The following is an 18,733-nucleotide window of genomic DNA, read 5'->3' on the forward strand; positions in this document are numbered from 1 at the left end:
GATGCTACCCGAACGCCTCCCTAGGAAGGTGTTTCGGGCACGTCCGACCGGTAGGAGGCCACGGGGAAGACCCAGGACACGTTGGGAAGACTATCTCTCCCGGCTGGCCTGGGAACGCCTCGGGATCCCCCGGGAGGAGCTGGACGAAGTGGCTGGGGAGAGGGAAGTCTGGGCTTCCCTGCTTAGGCTGCTGCCCCCGCGACCCGACCTCGGATAAGCGGAAGAAGATGGATGGATGGATGCATCATCAATCAGTAGATTACACGTCTAGGCACATTTTTTTGTATCTAGCTTTAGTTTAGCTCCAATGATCCATCCAGATGCTTTGCCGGATGTAATTAGTTGTTTTTATTTGTGTGCAAAAATCACGTATACACTTCACCATTAAATGTATTATAAGTAAAGAAATACAGTATACACGAGTGCATCCATCCTGCATTCCTTTGCAATGTAATGACTAATGCTGCCATCTGGCGTTTGAAGTTGCAACTGCGTAGAATTTATAACAATGCAAAATTAAGTAATGTGTTCTTTTACAGGTAATATAGGGATGCCGTTTTAACCAAAAAAAGGTTTGTGTTTGCGTTTGTTGTGGTTTGCACCATTTTAGACCCTCGAAGGCCTCGGTCGACTTCCGCACACGTGACCCTGTCAGTTGACTAGCCAAACACGGCGGGAGCTAGCCGGTTGTTAGCATAGCACACAGCCAGCCGAGGCGACATGGAGCACCGTCGCGTGGACAGGGTGGGCCTCCTGTCCCCACTGGAGGAGTCGAGCGCCGAGATCAGCCGAGACAGCGGCATAGTCTCGCAAAGTGCCAGCAGCCTGTCGATGGTGAGCGACATTCTCAGCAGCGGTACCGTGTCACAGAGTCCCAGCTTCGGCGCGGCAGCTAACGTCGTCTCGCCCAGTTCGAGCCCCCGCGACGCCGAGCACGACCAGCGGCAGGACGACGAGGACCTGACCCAGACGGCCCTCGCGTATTCCTCCTACGTGAGAGCGACGGCCGGGGAGGAGGTTAGTGCTGGCAATGGCGGAACTTGTGCTAAATGTAAACAAGCTAGTTTTAAGGGGAATGGAGAAGCGACGTTGCTAAGCAACACTGTCTAAACTGACAGCTTTGTCCCCTGAATGACACTTGACTGAATTGATAACGTTAGAAGAATATTTAATGTCCTAACATTAGTATTTGAGATTGGCGTATAATTAAAGGCCAGCTAGTTCATTCCTCAGTTTCTGACGTTTAAAGCGCACAAACAGTTTGTGTTACATTATAAACAACATAACTAATATTTAACATTGATCACATTGGGGTTTTTTTCTTGGGCAACGATGACACATACTTGCCAACCTTGAGACATCTGAATTCGGGAGATTGTGGGGGGAGGAGTATATTTTTAGCTAGAACTCACTGAAATTCAAGTATTTCATCACAAATCAGACCAAAGGGTTGGTTTTTGCACAGTTCAATCACTTCCTTGTCCAATTCCGGGGCAATGGCACCTATCAAATACACAGTAATGAAAACACAGTTGTTCTACTAACTGTACTGTACTTGCTGCTTACTTGGAAAAAAAAAAACACTTACCTTTCTCTATTTGAGTAGCCTTTGTTCTGCCATTTGAGTACCCGCGAGCGATCTTTGAATCCGGGAACATATCCTTCATGTATTTGTTGAAAACATCCGCAAATGAGAACGGGATGTTGCTTGCAGATATCAGCATAGCCATCTTTGTCTCGGCATATGTTACACCCTCGGGTCTCCATTTAGCAAGGTGGCCCATGATACTGGGCTGTGACCGCCTTGTGCTTCGCTGACCGTTCATGAGTGAGTATATCCATTCGGCCACCGTGTTCAATGGAGAAGTCTGATCTACAAAATGTGCAGGCAGCATACCCCTTCCCCTTCGAGCTGTCCTGGATGAACTAAAATTCTGGTTTCCAATCATTTTGGAACTTGCAAGCGTACTTCTTGTTCTTACTCCTCGTCGCCATGACTGTCTCTTCTTCGTTCTTCTGCTTCGTCTCCTTCTTCTTCTTCTTCTCCAAATGCCGTAGATGTTATAACGTGACTGGGCCGGCACGCTGTTTATATGAAAGAAAAGCAGACGTGACGACAGGCTGTCCTCAGTCAGGTCCGCATGGACAATGATGTTGTCCGGCTGGAAATCGGGAGAATGGTTGTCCCGGGAGATTTTCCGGAGAGGCACTGAAATTCGGGAGTCCCCTGGAAAATTCAGGAGGGTTGGCAAGTATGCGATGACATGTTTGCACATGCCACTTGTTTCCCGGGACCCATAGCGCTTAATGGTATTACTACTGGTGCCGTCAACAATTGAAATATTTAATCGCGATTAATCGCGCTTTGATTAATCAAATAACTCAAATTGAATCATGATTCATGGCAGATAGATACTGTATCATTTTTCATCATTTATAAGTATACCCTAGACCAGGAGTTGGGAACCTTTTTGGCTGATAGAGCCATGAAAGCCCCATTATTTTAAAACCATGAAAGCCCCATTATTTTAAAATGCATTTCCGTGAGAGCCATATAATATTTTTTAACACTATACAACTAAATGCATGCATTTTTAAGTAAGACCAACATTTATGGAGTATAATAAGTCTCTTATTCTTTTTAATAACATTGTTATTCTGAAGCACTGGGCAGCATGTTGGAACAGGGGTTAGTGCATGTGCCTCACAATACGAAGGTCCTGAGTTCATTCCCGGGCTCTGGATCTTTCTGTGTGGAGTTTGCATGTTTTCCTCGTGACTGCGTGGGTTCCGCCCACCGCTCCGTTGGGGACGGTGTGGCGCGGTTGGGAGAGTGGCTCGATCCCCACCTTCTACCAACCTTGTCATGTCAGTTGTGTCCTTGAGCAAGACACTTCAGCCTTGCTCCTGATGGGTTGTGGTTAGGGCCTTGCATGGCAGCTCCCGCCATCAGTGTGTAAATGTGTGTGTGAATGTGGAAATAGTGTCGAAGCGCTTTGAGTACCTTGAAGTAGGGCTGGGCGATATGGCCTTTTTTTAATATATCAATATTTATAGGCCATATCGCGATACACGATATATATCTCGATATTTTGCCTTAGTCTTGAATGAACATTTGATGCATATAATCACAGCGGTATGATGATTCTATGTGTCTACATTAAAACATTCTTGTTCATACTGCATTAATATATGCTCATTTTAAACTTTCATGCAGAGAGGGAAATCACAACTAAGTCAATTGACCAAAACTGTATTTATTAATTAAACCGTTATTAAACAATGGCACAAACATTCATGTAATTTCAAAACAGAAAGTGCAAGATTGTCAGAGACATTTTAAAACAAGCTATTAGTGCACTTTTGTGCATGATGTCACTAAGATGACAAATCAAAATAACACTAAATTAAAGTGCACTTTTTGTACAAAACGCCACTACAATAGTTTAAAACAAATAAAGTGCACTTTTGTGCATGATGTCACACAAGATATTTCAATAACTGTCAAATAAAAATGAGCTGCAAAATAGGAAATCAAATAGTGTATGTCCTTCGCTATGTGGAAGGTTCCGGCGGACGTTATCTCCTTATGTCGCATTTTTTTTTCATACGGTGTTGATGTGGAAATGGTTGCCTCGGCATTTTGTTGGTGTGGCACCGAACGGAGATGTTGACATGTGGAGTAAGCACTCTTCATTCTCTAGCAGGTGACTTTTGAAATTATGCTACAAATTAGCAGTAATGCTACTTTTTGTAGCAACGCTTTTGCCCCACACTTGACAATTGACGGTTGTCTGTTCGACATATTCCCACTTGACGCCAAACCACCGCCAGACGATGGACCCCGTGCTGTTTTCTTGGGAATTAATTCTTCCTTCATTTATTACCAGATTCGCACCTTCTTTCTCTCGTATTACCACTCGCACAACAACTAACGTTACCCATGCTGCTACCTCTCTGCTCTGCGAGGGCGTATACATATGTGACGTATGTAAGAAGGTGCGCTTGTTTATGTCTCTGTGAGAAGGAGAGACAAGAAAGAGTGGGAAGAGCCTGTAGTGTAATGCCTGCAGCTAAAAGCAACTGCGTGAGAACGTATACTCGAATATCACGATATAGTCATTTTCTATATCGCACAGAGACAAACCCACGATATATCGAGTATATCGATATATCGCCCAGCCCTACCTTGAAGGTAGAAAAGCGCTATAAAAGTATAACCCATTTACCATTCCCTCCGGGTACTCCGGCTTCCTCCCACCTCCAAAAACATGCACCTGGGGATAGGTTGATTGGCAACACTAAATTGGATGGATGTTATTCTGAAGCTTACAAATAATAATTAAAATACTTCTTACCATTAATGCGACTTCTTCAACAGGTGCGATAGAAAACGGATGGATGGATTAAAATGCATGAGAATGTTTTATATATTTAACACTGTGATTACCAGCGGAATTATTCATTACTTATCGTGGACTCTAGAAAGAGGTCCCGCAGCCTCCGCAGCAGAACCTCCAGGTTCTGTAACAGCTTCTTCCCTCAGGCCATAAGACTCTTGAACGCATCATAATAATCCCCTCAATTCCCCCCCAAAACAGATTAACTCGCTGGAATATAAAGACAATATAATTTACATCCATAAACGTGGATGCATATGCAAAAGTGCAATATATTGGTATGTACAGTAATCTATTTATGTATATCTGCGCCTTATTGCTCTTTTATCCTGTGCTACAACGAGCTAATACAACAACATTTCATTCATATCTGTACTGTAAAGTTCCAAATTTGAATGACAAGAAAAGAAAGTCTAAGTTTAAGTGTTAAGCAATGTCAGCTAAGATTTATCTGAGAGCCAGATGCAGTCATCAAAAGAGCCACATCTGGCTCGAAAGCCATAAGTTTCCTGTCCCTGCCCGAGCCAGATCATTTTCCAACTTTTAGTACCATTATTGGACCATTAGTTTGCTTTGATACAATGTTGTTGTTTTTTAAACATTATGCTATTTTAAACAGCGCAACACAAAAAGGACAAACATGCTTTTATGACATTAAAAAAATTACCTGCAGTGCTTTGGTGTCTTGCAAGATTTTTTTAAGAATACAGAATTTGAATTCCTCCTTTTAGGAGCACTTGCATTTAGAGGAGGAGCTACACCATGTTTGGATACCAGTTTCACACATTGATAAAACAAAATGTAGATAGTCTTCATCATGGTTTGATTGTCAAAGAGGTTTGTCAATGTAATCTGTGATATTTCTACCTGAATAAATGCTTCTAAAATTCTGTGCATTACGAGTTGTACAAGTTAATGGCATTCTTGTCGCTGCATGACAATGTTTTAACCTTCTTAATTTATTAATAAGGTCTAATATTCAGCCTCCTAAACATTCTGTAATTGCAGACTATCAACCAGAGCATGTTATAAAAGAATATACACTGTATTTTAATCTGCCAGAAAACATTTATTGAGGTAGAAATATAACAAAACATATTTGACAAAGCAAAACCGTAATGGAAGACGATTTTTATATTTTGTTATTTAGTTATACCGGATGTGACGCATAGCGCTATTATTGTGATGCCGGAAGTGTGTGATTGGTTTGAGAACAGGTGTTTTGATGGTTTTTGACGTGACAAAAAACAACAATATTATAGACTTTCTGCATCAATCTTTTCTCTCTGTTGAGCTTTTATTCCATTTTACTAAAGCAGTTAGTGTAACAATCTACATTTTATGTTTTCAATGCACTCAACTGTAATCCGAACACGGAAGTAAAGATCCACTTCTCTGCGAGCAGCAAAGTGTGCCAGAACGCATTCCCTCCAATAATGTTGTCTCACAGCGATTGATGATAAAATTGTCTTTTCTTGTTGAACGACTTGGCATGGCTTTGGATCTGGTATTTCAATAATGTCGCCCTTTTCTTTGTGCATTTCTGCTGGCTATTTTCCTGTTTGTGGCTCAACAGTAACTAAACGCTATTAAGTTTTCTTACACTATGGAAAGGGTCGAGGGTAAAAAAAGAGTCAGGACGCAAACGTGTTTAAAAAAATAGCGCTGTTATTGGAACTTATAGTTAACACATTGTTATCGCGGTAACTGTAACAGCCCTAATTATTACCGTTTCGGATATTACAGAAAGTCTCACCCCAATCTAATATTTACGAGAGTTAGTTTATAATGCATATACATACATATATTCGATACACTGTATAACTGGATAAAAAAAGCAGACAAGTGTTAACTGAATGCTTGTGATCCCACATAATTGCGTAACGAAGGACCAGTCGGCTGGGAGCAAGGGAGACAAAAGACCATCTGTTACCATTATTTATTTAATTCAAGATGAATTTAGGCTTGCAATAGTTTTGCCTGAGCCAACAACTTTTCCTTCCTCCAGATTCTGTTCTTGGAGAAAAGCCTAGAGGAAATGCTGACAAGAGTGGACGAGTTTGTCGGCATGCTGGATATGGTAGGAGTTTATAAACTTTGTGTTTTATCTGATTTAGTGTTTGCGTTAGTCTCACTTTTGTTATGTCTGCAGATCCGTACTGATACTTCCCAGATAGTGAATGAAAACCTACCTCAAATCCAGCAGAAGTCTGAAGAAATGAGACAGATGTACAGACGGATTGACAATTTAGAGGTGAGCGAGGGAAGTTTAAAGGGGAACTGCACTTTTTGGGAATTTAGCCCATCATCCAACAATTTCTATGTGAGACAAAAACACAAATGCATTCCCTTTTCTGTGCATTGTAAATAATTAAAAAAACTCCTAATAAGAAGCGGCTTACAATGCAGGTAAAGAAGATCATTTATTTTGCACATAAAGCACTCTAAAAAACCTCCAACACCCGGTTTAAAATGAATGCTGCAAGTATATGTACAAACCCCGTTTCCATATGAGTTGGGAAATTGTGTTAGATGTAAATATAAACGGAATACAATGATTTGCAACCCATATTCAGTTGAATATGCTACAAAGACAACATATTTGATGTTCAAACTGATAAACTTTTTTTTTTTTTGCAAATAATCATTAACTTTAGAATTTGATGCCAGCAACACGTGACAAAGAAGTTGGAAAAAGTGGCAATAGATACTGATAAAATTGAGGAATGATCATCAAACACTTATTTGGAACATCCCACAGGTGTGCAGGCTAATTGGGAACAGGTGGGTGCCATGATTGGGTATAAAAACAGCTTCCCAAAAAATGCTCAGTCTTTCACAAGAAAGGATGGGGCGAGGTACACCCCTTTGTCCACAACTGCGTGAGCAAATAGTCAAACAGTTTAAGAACAACGTTTCTCAAAGTGCAATTGCAAGAAATTTAGGGATTTCAACATCTACGGTCCATAATATCATCAAAAGGTTCAGAGAATCTGGAGAAATCCCTCCACGTAAGCGGCATGGCTGGAAACCAACATTGAATGACCGTGACCTTCGATCCCTCAGACAGCACTGTATCAATAACCGACATCAATCTCTAAAGGATATCACCACATGGGCTCAGGAACACTTCAGAAAACCACTGTCACTAAATACAGTTGGTCGCTACATCTGTAAGTGCAAGTTAAAGCTCTATTATGCAAAGCAAAAGCCATTTATCAACAACATCCAGAAACGCCGCCAGCTTCTCTGGGCCCGAGATCATCTAAGATGGACTCATGCAAAGTGGAAAAGTGTTCTGTGGTCTGACGAGTCCACATTTCAAATTGTTTTTGGAAATATTCGACATCGTGTCATCCGGACCAAAGGTGAAGCGAACCATCTAGACTGTTATCGACGCAAAGTTCAAAAGCCAGCATCTGTGATGGTATGGGGGTGCATTAGTGCCCAAGGCATGGGTAACTTACACATCTGTGAAGGCACCATTAATGCTGAAAGGTACATACAGGTTTTGGAACAACATATGCTGCCATCTAAGCGCCGTCTTTTTCATGGACGCCCCTGCTTATTTCAGCAAGACAATGCCAAGCCACATTCAGCACGTGTTACAACAGCGTGGCTTTGTAAAAAAAGAGTGCGGGTACTTTCCTGGCCCGTCTGCAGTCCAAACCTGTCTCCCATCAAAAATGTGTGGCACATTATGAAGCGTAAAATACGACAGCGGAGACCCCAGACTGTTGAACGACTGAAGCTCTACATAAAACAAGAATGGGAAAGAATTCCACTTTCAAAGCTTCAACAATTAGTTTCCTCAGTTCCCAATCGTTTATTAAGTGTTGTTAAAAGAAAAGGTGATGTAACACAGTGGTGAACATGCCCTTTCCCAACTACTTTGGCACATGTTGCAGCCATGAAATTCTAAGTTAATTATTATTTGCAAAAAAAAAAAAAAGTTTATGAGTTTGAACATCAAATATCTTGTCTTTGTAGTACATTCAATTGAATATGGGTTGAAAAGGATTTGCAAATCATTGTATTCCGTTTATATTTACATCTAACTCAATTTCCCAACTCATATGGAAACAGGGTTTGTATATGCAGGCCTCGAATTTAAACTTTTTAATGTCAAGGCAACTGTTGCCTTCAAGGAGGGCTCATATTTTAGGGCACCAAAGCAAGTTATAAGGGCACCACGGCAAACATTATTTTCTTTCGTCGCAGGGGCTCCAAAGCATGCATTTATATATATAAACTGTATGTGTGTGTGTTTATATATATATATATATATATATATATATATGTGTGTGTGTGTGTGTGTGTGTGTGTGTGTGTGTGTATATATGTGTACGTATATATATATATATATATATATATATATATTCATCCATCCATCCAGCTACAATCGGGCGGAAGGCGGGGTACACCCTGGACAAGTAGCCACCACATCGCAGTATATATATATATATATATATATATATATATATATATATATATACCGTATTTTCCGCACTATAAGGCGCACCGGATTATTAGCCGCACCTTCTATGAATTACATATTTCATAATTTTGTCCACCAATAAGCCGCCCCGGACTATAAGCCGCGCCTACGCTGCGCTAAAGTGAATGTCAAAAAAACGCTGCGCTAAAGTAAATGTCAAAAAAACAGTCAGATAGTTCAGTCAAACTTTAATAATATATTGAAAACCAGCGTTCTAACAACTCTGTCCCAAAATGTACGCAAATGTGCAATCACAAACATAGTAAAATTCAAAATGGTGTAGAGCAAAAGCAACATAATGTTGCTCGAACGTTAATGTCACAACACACAAAATAAACATAGCGCTCACCTTCTGAAGTTATTCTTCATTCGTAAATCCTTCGAATTCTTCGTCTTCGGTGTCCGAATTGAAAAGTTGCGCAAGCGTGGGATCCAAAAATGGCCGGCTCCGTCTCGTCGAAGTCATCGGATTCAGTGTCGCTGTTGTTGTGCAGCAGTTCTGTGAATCCTGCCTTCCGGAAAGCTCGGACCACAGTTGTGACCGAAATATCTGCCCAGGCATTTACGATCCACTGGCAAATGTTAGCGTATGTCGTCCGGCGCTGTCTGCCCGTCTTAGTGAAGGTGTGTTCGCCTTCGGAGCTGTGTGAAAAAAGCCACCCGGCCTCTTCGCGTAAACTTCCCTTAACCACTCGCTCATCTTTTCTTCATCCATCCATCCCTTCGAGTTAGCTTTTATGATGACGCCGGCTGGAAAGGTCTCTTTTGGCAAGGTCTTCCTTTTGAATATCACCATGGGTGGAAGTTAGCATGGCAAGCTAGAACCACAGTGAAGGATGACTTCTCATTCCCTGTGGTGCGAATATTCACCGTACGTGCTCCCGTTCCACAGTGCGGTTCACAGGAATATCAGTTGCTGTGAAATACGGTAGTAATCCGTGTGCGGATGGAGAGATTGCGTCTTTTTATGAACCGGATCCTTGTCGCGTAGTAGGAGCCATTTTGTGGTCTTTACAGATGTAAACAGGAAATGAAACGTACGGTGATATCCGCGCGTTTTTTCTTCTTCTTCCGGGGGCGGGTGGTTGCTTACAGTAGAAGAAGAAGCGCTTCCTGTTCTATGGGGGCGGGTGCTTTCCTTGGCGGTTGCTTGCGTAGAAGAAGAAGCGCTTCCTGTTCTACCGGGAAAAAAGATGGCGGCTGTTTACCGAAGTTGCGAGATCGAAACTTTATGAAAATGAATCGTAATAAAGCGCACCGGGTTATAAGGCGCACTGTCAGCTTTTGAGAAAAATTGTGGTTTTTAGGTGCGCCTTATAGTGCGGAAAATACGGTATATATATATATGTATATATATATATATATATATATATATATATATATATACATATGATTTAGGTATATATATATATATATATATATATATGTTCATATATATATGAGTTTTGAAATATGGCACCTGATGGCTATAGGACCTTTGTATTGTGAGGCACATGCACTAACCTCTTTTGGACCGTGTTGCCCGAAGCAAAACTTGTTTTTTTAAATTGATCTGGAGTAGACCTGTATTTGTTGCTGTCGGCATATTCATCTCCTTTTTGTATTTGTAAACATACAGTGACCTACTTTTATTACTCTTTGACTACGTCGTAAAGCACGATTTTGAGGGAAAAAAACTACTTGCGATTTTTCTCTCCAAAATTGCAATTGCGATTCGATCTGCGATTTTTAGATTTTATACTTAAAACTGCAAAAATAATGAGTGAAGGAAGACATGTTACTTTCAGACTGCCAATTAACATATTCCTGTCTCAAGGTGCCACACGTTAGAACAATATGCAATAATATACTTTCAAAAATATTTGGCTTTACGCAGACAGACTCTGAACTTTTGTCTCCATCATGATCTTAAAGTGAAGAATCACGGCATTCTCACTTGTTTGTCCGTGTTGATGGGCGTGTATTGCCATCCAATTTGAAGTTGAAATATTTGGCTTTTTTCCTCCTAATTTGTGTTACTTTACGGAACTTCTCACTGGCGAGTCACGAGTAGGGAAGCTGTTTGTACGTGCTTCCTGTGTGTGTAAAGCTGGCGTCCCGCTCTCCGCCCACCAAGACAAAGATTTTGAATGACTTAAAAGAGAAATCACTGCGTTCAGGTAATTCTACTGTAAAATAAACACGATCAGGTGCTGAGAGCGATGCACAGAGTGAGATGTCTATCTCCCTATTTGTAGCGAGACAGGAACAAACGCAGGCTCAACAATTCTGATTGGCCAACATGTCTGTCATGCAAATACCGATGAAAAAAAAAACCTAAGCCTTTTGCGGTTATGTAATCGCACTAATTAAAACCTTGATGTAGATTAATAGTGCAGCTCTAGTTCCTATGGTTAGCTTCTTTTTACACTTGTATTACAATGTGTACATTTGTGTTGCCAAATAATATTTGCATTACACCTTTGATATCAAAGAGTGTTTGCGTGTTTTACACTTGTTTAAAAGTTAGGAACGTTAAAATGCTATTAAAAACTTTGCCTGTGCAGCCCATAAAGGTTTTAGGATGACAGGTTGGACCCTGGAACAGATTAGTCCAATCTCAAAGTACGTATTTCCTAGCATCTTAGAACAGATTGTTTTGCCATAGAAGTATTATTGTTGCTCTAAAGTTGCTGATGATGTTAGATTTCAATGTCAATGTGTTAAATGAACTTGTGCTTGCAGGGTTTTGTAAAGATGGTGGGAGCTAACATCAGCAGCATGGAGGAGCAGGTCACACAGGCAGAGGGAGAACTGGGGTCGCTACCGGGCGCGTTCAAGAAGATCCTTCGCACAATGAGCGTCCCAGGCTTCTTAAATGTGAACGCTCTTATTTCATCCGAAAAGTGTCCTTTCTTGTACGTATTATGCCGTTTGTTTTGTTTTTCCTCTGTGGTAGAAACCAAACAGCCCAAGAAGAGCGGTGCCACATCAGCGCCAAGAAATCCCCAGGGTGTTCCGGACAGACGATTACATCACATCTCAGCCCGAGCAGTGACCTGACTGCAGCACTCGGACCTCAAAGACACTCCCGGAAGAAAGCGTTGACATTTTACTGCCTTGGATTGCAAAGAGAGGGTCGAGCAATAGCTTGTTTTCGCAATCACTGGAGGTCCATGGCGAGGTATGCTTGCGTTTCGCTCTCATGGCAGCAGCAAGCACTGAACTGTAGCAAAAACGTGATTTTCTTTTCAAAAAGTGCCTGAACCGTTATGTTTCAACGTTTTGTTTTTGCTCACCGTGAAGAAAACAATTGTATTTGTTAGCTTGAAGGATCTTCCCATACCGACCATTGCAGGTACAATAAGAGGAATTGAATGACATGAAGAATTAACACAGATTTTTAAAAATATAAATATCATTCCTGTTTGTTGTGTTTGTACAAATCTGCATGCTGTTATGTCCAATGTGTAATCAGTCACCACAAGCAATATCGACTATCGTCTATTCTATGGCTTCCATTTCAACATACTACTTTTGAGCTTATTATTACTGGCTGCATATTTTATGCCGGAATATGTCATTTAAAAAAAAAAAAAAAAAAGCACACTAAATATTTACGTGTCACAAGTGCATCAAAGTTTCGCTTAGTAGGTAAATGTGCCTGAGTTGTTGTTTTTTACACTCCTGGAAGGTTTTTGGCAAGACTATTTTACACTGCTGGGAGGTTTTTGGCAAGACTACTGGACCTTACTTAAAGATGTGACATCATATCAACTTTGTTTAGCAAGCAATGACAGCAGTGGCTCTATAATTACTTGAGTCACGTGTGACCCAAAAATATGACATCACACGTTTATTTTGATCACATTTTCCAAACGCAATTAAAGGTTTTATAATATGTGACAGTGTTTACTCATTCGTGTCTGAAAAAAATGAAAGGAAAACCTCAAATTTGGTTCGGAGTGTGCAGGTGCAGAAGAACACTATAGCTATAGCTGTTGCCATGGTGATATCCACATAATTATTTTCGGGGGTTGTCAGTACCTTTAGTAGATTGTTCAATTTGAAGTGAAACAAAGCCTGCAAGCTAGCATATGTATGGTTTGGGATATTCTTGAAAGGGAATGGTCCTTAAACGAGCTATTTAACACTAGGGGTAAAATATAAAAACCGTAAGATGGCAAACTTTTGTTTTTGGCGCATTGCTCATGGGTTATCAGACTTAACTTGAAAATGCAATTTGAAGTCAATACAGTGTGAATGCTGAAAAGAAGATGCTAACAGTTAGCATGCGCCAAGTACCAAAATGTATTATTCTCAGATGTACACCTACAAAACCAGCTAAAAAGTTAGCATGCTAGCGTTAGCATGCGCCAAGTACCAAATAGTATTATTCTGAGGTGTATACCTACAAACCTAGCAAAAAAAATGTGCATGCTAATGTTACCAAATACCAAAATATATTATTCTGAAGTGTATACCGACAAAACTAGCTATAAAAGTTATCATGCTAATGTTAGCATGCGTTAAATAACAAAAGGTGTACACTTGTAAAATTTGATTAAAAGTTTTCATGCCAGTGAAGTGAATTAATTAACTCATATTGCCTTCTGCCCGATTGTAGCTGAGATAGGCTCCAGCGCCCCCCGCGACCCCAAAAGGGATAAGCGGTAGAAAATGGATGGATGGATGTTTTGCATATGGTGAATGTTCATATTCATCTTGGAGAACTTAAACCACCAGTTTAACTACAAACCCCGTTTCCATATGAGTTGGGAAATTGTGTTAGATGTAAATATAAACGGAATACAATGATTTGCAAATCATTTTCAACCCATATTCAGTTGAATATGCTACAAAGACAACATATTTGATGTTCAAACTCATGAACTTTTTTTTTTTTTTTTGCAAATAATAATTAACTTAGAATTTCATGGCTGCAACACGTGTCAAACTAGTAGGGAAAGAGCATGTTCACCACTGTGTTACATGGCCTTTCCTTTTAACAACACTCGGTAAACGTTTGGGAACTGAGGAGACACATTTTTTAAGCTTCTCAGGTGGAATTCTTTCCCATTCTTGCTTGATGTACAGCTTAAGTTGTTCAACAGTCCAGGGGTCTCCGTTGTGGTATTTTAGGCTTCATAATGCGCCACACATTTTCAATGGGAGACAGGTCTGGACTACAGGCAGGCCAGTCTAGTACCCGCACACTTTTACTATGAAGCCACGTTGATGTAACACGTGGCTTGGCATTGTCTTGCTGAAATAAGCAGGGGCGTCCATGGTAACGTTGCTTGGATGGCAACATATGTTGCTCCAAAACCTGTATGTACCTTTCAGCATTAATGACGCCTTCACAGATGTGTAAGTTACCCATGTCATGGGCACTAATACACCCCCATACCATCACAGATGCTGGCTTTTCAACTTTGCGCCTATAACAATCCGGATGGTTCTTTTCCTCTTTAGTCCGGAGGACACGACGTCCACAGTTTCCAAAAACAATTTGAAATGTGGACTCGTCAGACCACAGAACACTTTTCCACTTTGTATCAGTCCATCTTAGATGAGCTCAGGCCCAGCAAAGCCGACGGCGTTTCTGGGTGTTGTTGATAAACGGTTTTCGCCTTGCATAGGAGAGTTTTAACTTGCACTTACAGATGTAGCGACCAACTGTAGTTACTGACAGTGGGTTTCTAAAGTCTTCCTGAGCCCATGTGGTGATATCCTTTACACACTGATGTCGCTTGTTGATGCAGTACAGCCTGAGGGATCGAAGATCACGGGCTTAGCTGCTAACGTGGAGTGATTTCTCCAGATTCTCTGAACCCTTTGATGATATTACGGACCGTAGATGGTGAAATCCCTAAATTCCCTGCCATAGCTGGTTGAGAAAGGTTTTTCTTAAACTGTTCAACAATTTGCTCATGCATTTGTTGACAAAGTGGTGACCCTCGCCCCATCCTTGTTTTTGAATGACTGAGCATTTCATGGAATCTACTTTTATACCCAATCATGGCACCCACCTGTTCCCAATTTGCCTGTTCACCTGTGGGATGTTCCAAATAAGTGTTTGATGAGCATTCCTCAACTTTATCAGTATTTATTGCCACCTTTCCCAACTTCTTTGTCACATGTTGCTGGCATCAAATTCTAAAGTTAATGATTATTTGCAAAAAAAAATGTTTATCAGTTTGAACATCAAATATGTTGTCTTTGTATCATATTCAACTGAATATGGGTAGAAAATGATTAGCAAATCATTGTATTCCGTTTATATTTACATCCAACACAATTTCCCAACTCATATGGAAACGGGGTTTGTAGAAGGGATTGCAGTTTGAGCACATAATACCGTTTAGTATTGATATTTGTGTCTGGATTGGATTAGTTAACGTGGAAGAAAAGGCAATAAAATTGGACCTCGATATGCAAAGGTGATGGCCCTATCCGTGAGAAGAGACTACATATTTAGCTTGATGTCAACATCTAAGTTACTCCCTGCATCTGTTGTCTTTCCAGACACTTACACACGAACATCTAATTTTATGGTCAAGGTGTGCTGTCCTGACTTAGCACACACCCAGAGACAGGAGGTAGGAATATAAAACTGATGGTTTGGCTTCTCCAAGTTAGTAGTGCCTCATTTTTGACCTGACCTCCTCCAGGAACTGCAGTCCTGTATAATGACGCTCGCTTGTAATAAAGCAACTTTTGGTTCAGTAAAGCGTCTCCGACGTCTCTTTTGATCCAGCCGCACTGCCGTGTTGCCCTTCGGTCTGGACGAGGATGACAAGACCAAAAATACACATCACTAGCAATTGACTAACATTAGCGAGGGACATTTTGACTTTGTGTTCTGCTCTTTATTTTCTGAAATGCATTTCATTCATACCCTTATTTTGACATAGGCGGTGACATTGTGTGGAATGCACTTTTGTGTACATGCAGTACATGCTTTTATTTTGACACGAGAGTGAGCCAGGCAGCCATGTTACACAATTGACTTCAAAGAGCCTGCACGGTGACCAGGTTGGAAATCAGTTCACTAAAATGTTGTAAAACTTAGTCGACTAAAACTAGTCAAAAAATCTATTTAGATGACTAAAATATGACTAAATGGCCTTTTCATCGAAAGACTGGGTAAAACAACATTTTAAAATGTTTTAAATTAATACTGGTTCAAATCACTGCACTTAGACTTAGACAAATTTTATCGATCCACAAGGGAAATTGTTCCACACAGTAGCTCAGTTACAAAGGATGGAAAGGGTAAGATTGGAAAGGACAATGCAGGTATAAAGTAAACTAAAAATATAACATACATGTAATATTTACACATTATATATACAGTATATAATATATACTGATATATTGTATTATTCCATCCATCCATTTTCTACCGCTTATTCCCTTTGGGGTCGCGGGGGGCGCTGGAGCCTATCTCAGCTACAATCGGGCGGAAGGCGGGGTACACCCTGGACAAGTCGCCACCTCATCGCAGGGCCAACACAGATAGACAGACAACATTCACACTCACATCCACACACTATGGTCAATTTAGTGTTGCCAATCAACCTATCCCCAGGTGCATGTCTTTGGAGGTGGGAGGAAGCCGGAGTACCCGGAGGGAACCCACGCAGTCACGGGGAGAACATGCAAACTCCACACAGAAAGATCCCGAGCCCGGGATTGAACCCAAGACTACTCAGGACCTTCGTATTGTGAGGCAGATGCACTAACCCCTCTGCCACCGTGAAGCCATATTGTATTATATTTTATATAATATATACAATGTATAACAAATCCCAATTACCATGTACAATATTACAGATTACAATATTACGCACACACAGATTTTGTACCACAGACGTGTGCAAAAGTCAGGCGTAAAAAAGACACTGCTTAACACAAACTGTATTGGTACACAGTTCCTTTTTTAGACACACACAGCAAAATACGGACAGACAGATTTGTCTTCCATACCCACAAACCTAAATACAGACCCACAAATCTGAACAGAGATAAACTGATTTTTTTTAGACACACAAATGTCAAAATTAAGGAGTTAACTCATGTGATTAATCACAAATAATTATCATTAATCGTAAACACTCTTACATTATCATGTAATTTATTTTGACCAAACAAGCTTTTACCTTAACCACTATATCGTCAGTGATTGTCTGGTGTTTTCACGGGCTCATTTAAGCCTGAAAGAACTTTAGATAAAACCGTTACCAAGTTATGCGCAAATAAATGACATGCATTCAAGTAAGACTCTTAAAAATGTCTCTGGATGACATCCTGACAATGAAATTACATTTCAAATGCAGAGGACAAATTTCACCACACCTAGTGTGTTTGTGACAACCATTGGTACTTTAACTTTAACTTTAACATTTGTGCACAAATATTTGGGTCTTTTCTTTAGCAAATTTCAATTATGCAGGCGAGTAATCACTTGTGATTAATCATGTTTAATTCAAATTCCAAAATGTGATTAATCTGATTTAAAATATTAGTCATTTGACAGCCCTAGATAATACACACTCACACACACACAGATTGAGATACGCATTTGCAAATTGCTTTGCCACAGTAATACTTCCATACGTTGCCATCCATCGTGAAACATCGTAAAGGCAATGCTGTGAATGGATTATAATAAATTAATGTCACGTGCTGATTGGTTCAAACTTGGAACATCTATGCACTACGTTCAATTCAATGAGGAAAAGTGACAGTCGCCCTCTGCTGGTAATTCTATGACACTGCTACTACATGTTAGAAGTCATGAAAGCAATGTGTTAATACTATTTATTTGAAAATGAATGGTAAAATGTAAAATATTACACAAACATGGACAAGAATAATAAGAGGATTTGTAGCACATTACCACTTTTTACTGGCATTTCTATGAAGAAATGTTGAGGTAATGATCAATCTTGCAACATTGTTGTCTCTATTGGCTCGCTCACTCCATGAACTCTCTGGTGACTGAACTTCTCACCCTATCTCTAAGGGAGATGCCAGCCACCCTTCTGAGGAAACTCATTTCGGCCGCTTGTATCCGCAATCTTATTCTTTCGGTCATGACCCACACTTCATGACCATAGGTGAGAGTAGGAATGTAGATAGCTCGGTGGACCGAGAGCTTTGCCTTCTGGCTCAGCTCTCGTTTTGTCACAACAGTGCAGCAGAGAGACTGCAATACTGCCCCAGCTGCTTCGATTCTCCGGCTGATTTCCTTCTCCATCTTTCCCTCACTCGTGAACAAGACCCCGAGATACTTAAACTCCTCCACCTGGGACAGAGTCTCGTTCTCTACCTGGATTGTACAAACAATCGGTTTTCTGCTGAGAACCGAGGCCTCAGATTTGGAGATGCTGATCCTCATTCCAGCCGCTGAACACTCGGCTGCGAACCGATCCAGTGAGAGCTGAAGGTCACGAACCGATGGTGCCATCAGGACAACATCATCTGCAAACAGCGGTGACGCAACCTTTAGCTCCTCGAGACGTACTGTATACCCTCTCTGCCATGGTCATGACTCTGCCTAGAAATCCTGTCCATGAAAATCACAAACAGGATAGGTGACAGAGCGCAGCCCTGGCGGAGACCAATCCCCACTGGAAACGGATCCGACCTACATCCAAGCACCCGGACACAACTCTCGCTTTGGTTGTACAGAGATCGAATGGCCCTCAGCAGGGTACCCCTAACCCTGTACCCCCTCAGCACCTCCCATAGGATCTACCGGGGGACCCGGTCAGACTCCCTCTCCAAATCCACAAAGCACATGTAGACTGGATAGGCATACTCCCAGGCCTTCTCCAGGATTCCCGCA

General features: G+C 40.9%; 1 protein-coding gene across 1 annotated transcript; it reads left to right on the forward strand.

Moving 5' to 3' along the window:
* Positions 1–627: 627 nt before the first annotated feature.
* On the forward strand, positions 628–12,780 carry bloc1s4 (biogenesis of lysosomal organelles complex-1, subunit 4, cappuccino). Its single transcript, XM_061966895.2, has 5 exons — positions 628–1,017; positions 6,409–6,480; positions 6,553–6,654; positions 11,623–11,757; positions 11,837–12,780. Exons 1-5 carry the CDS (start codon positions 721–723, stop codon positions 11,933–11,935), a joined length of 705 nt encoding a protein of 234 aa, XP_061822879.1. The 5' UTR covers positions 628–720; the 3' UTR covers positions 11,936–12,780.
* Positions 12,781–18,733: the final 5,953 nt, after the last annotated feature.

This window comes from Nerophis lumbriciformis, linkage group LG11 (genome assembly GCF_033978685.3).
Source record: "Nerophis lumbriciformis linkage group LG11, RoL_Nlum_v2.1, whole genome shotgun sequence".
NCBI lineage: Eukaryota > Metazoa > Chordata > Actinopteri > Syngnathiformes > Syngnathidae > Nerophis > Nerophis lumbriciformis.

What these genes read in the sequence shown, in the direction of transcription:
- bloc1s4 (XM_061966895.2), top strand. Translation starts at nt 721, where the DNA reads ATGGAGCACCGTCGCGTGGACAGGGTGGGCCTCCTGTCCCCACTGGAG. An exon ending in GACGGATTGACAATTTAGAG is followed by an intron (nt 6,655 to 11,622) that starts GTGAGCGAGGGA and finishes TTGTGCTTGCAG; the next exon opens with GGTTTTGTAAAGATGGTGGG. An exon ending in GCGTCCCAGGCTTCTTAAAT is followed by an intron (nt 11,758 to 11,836) that starts GTGAACGCTCTT and finishes CCTCTGTGGTAG; the next exon opens with AAACCAAACAGCCCAAGAAG.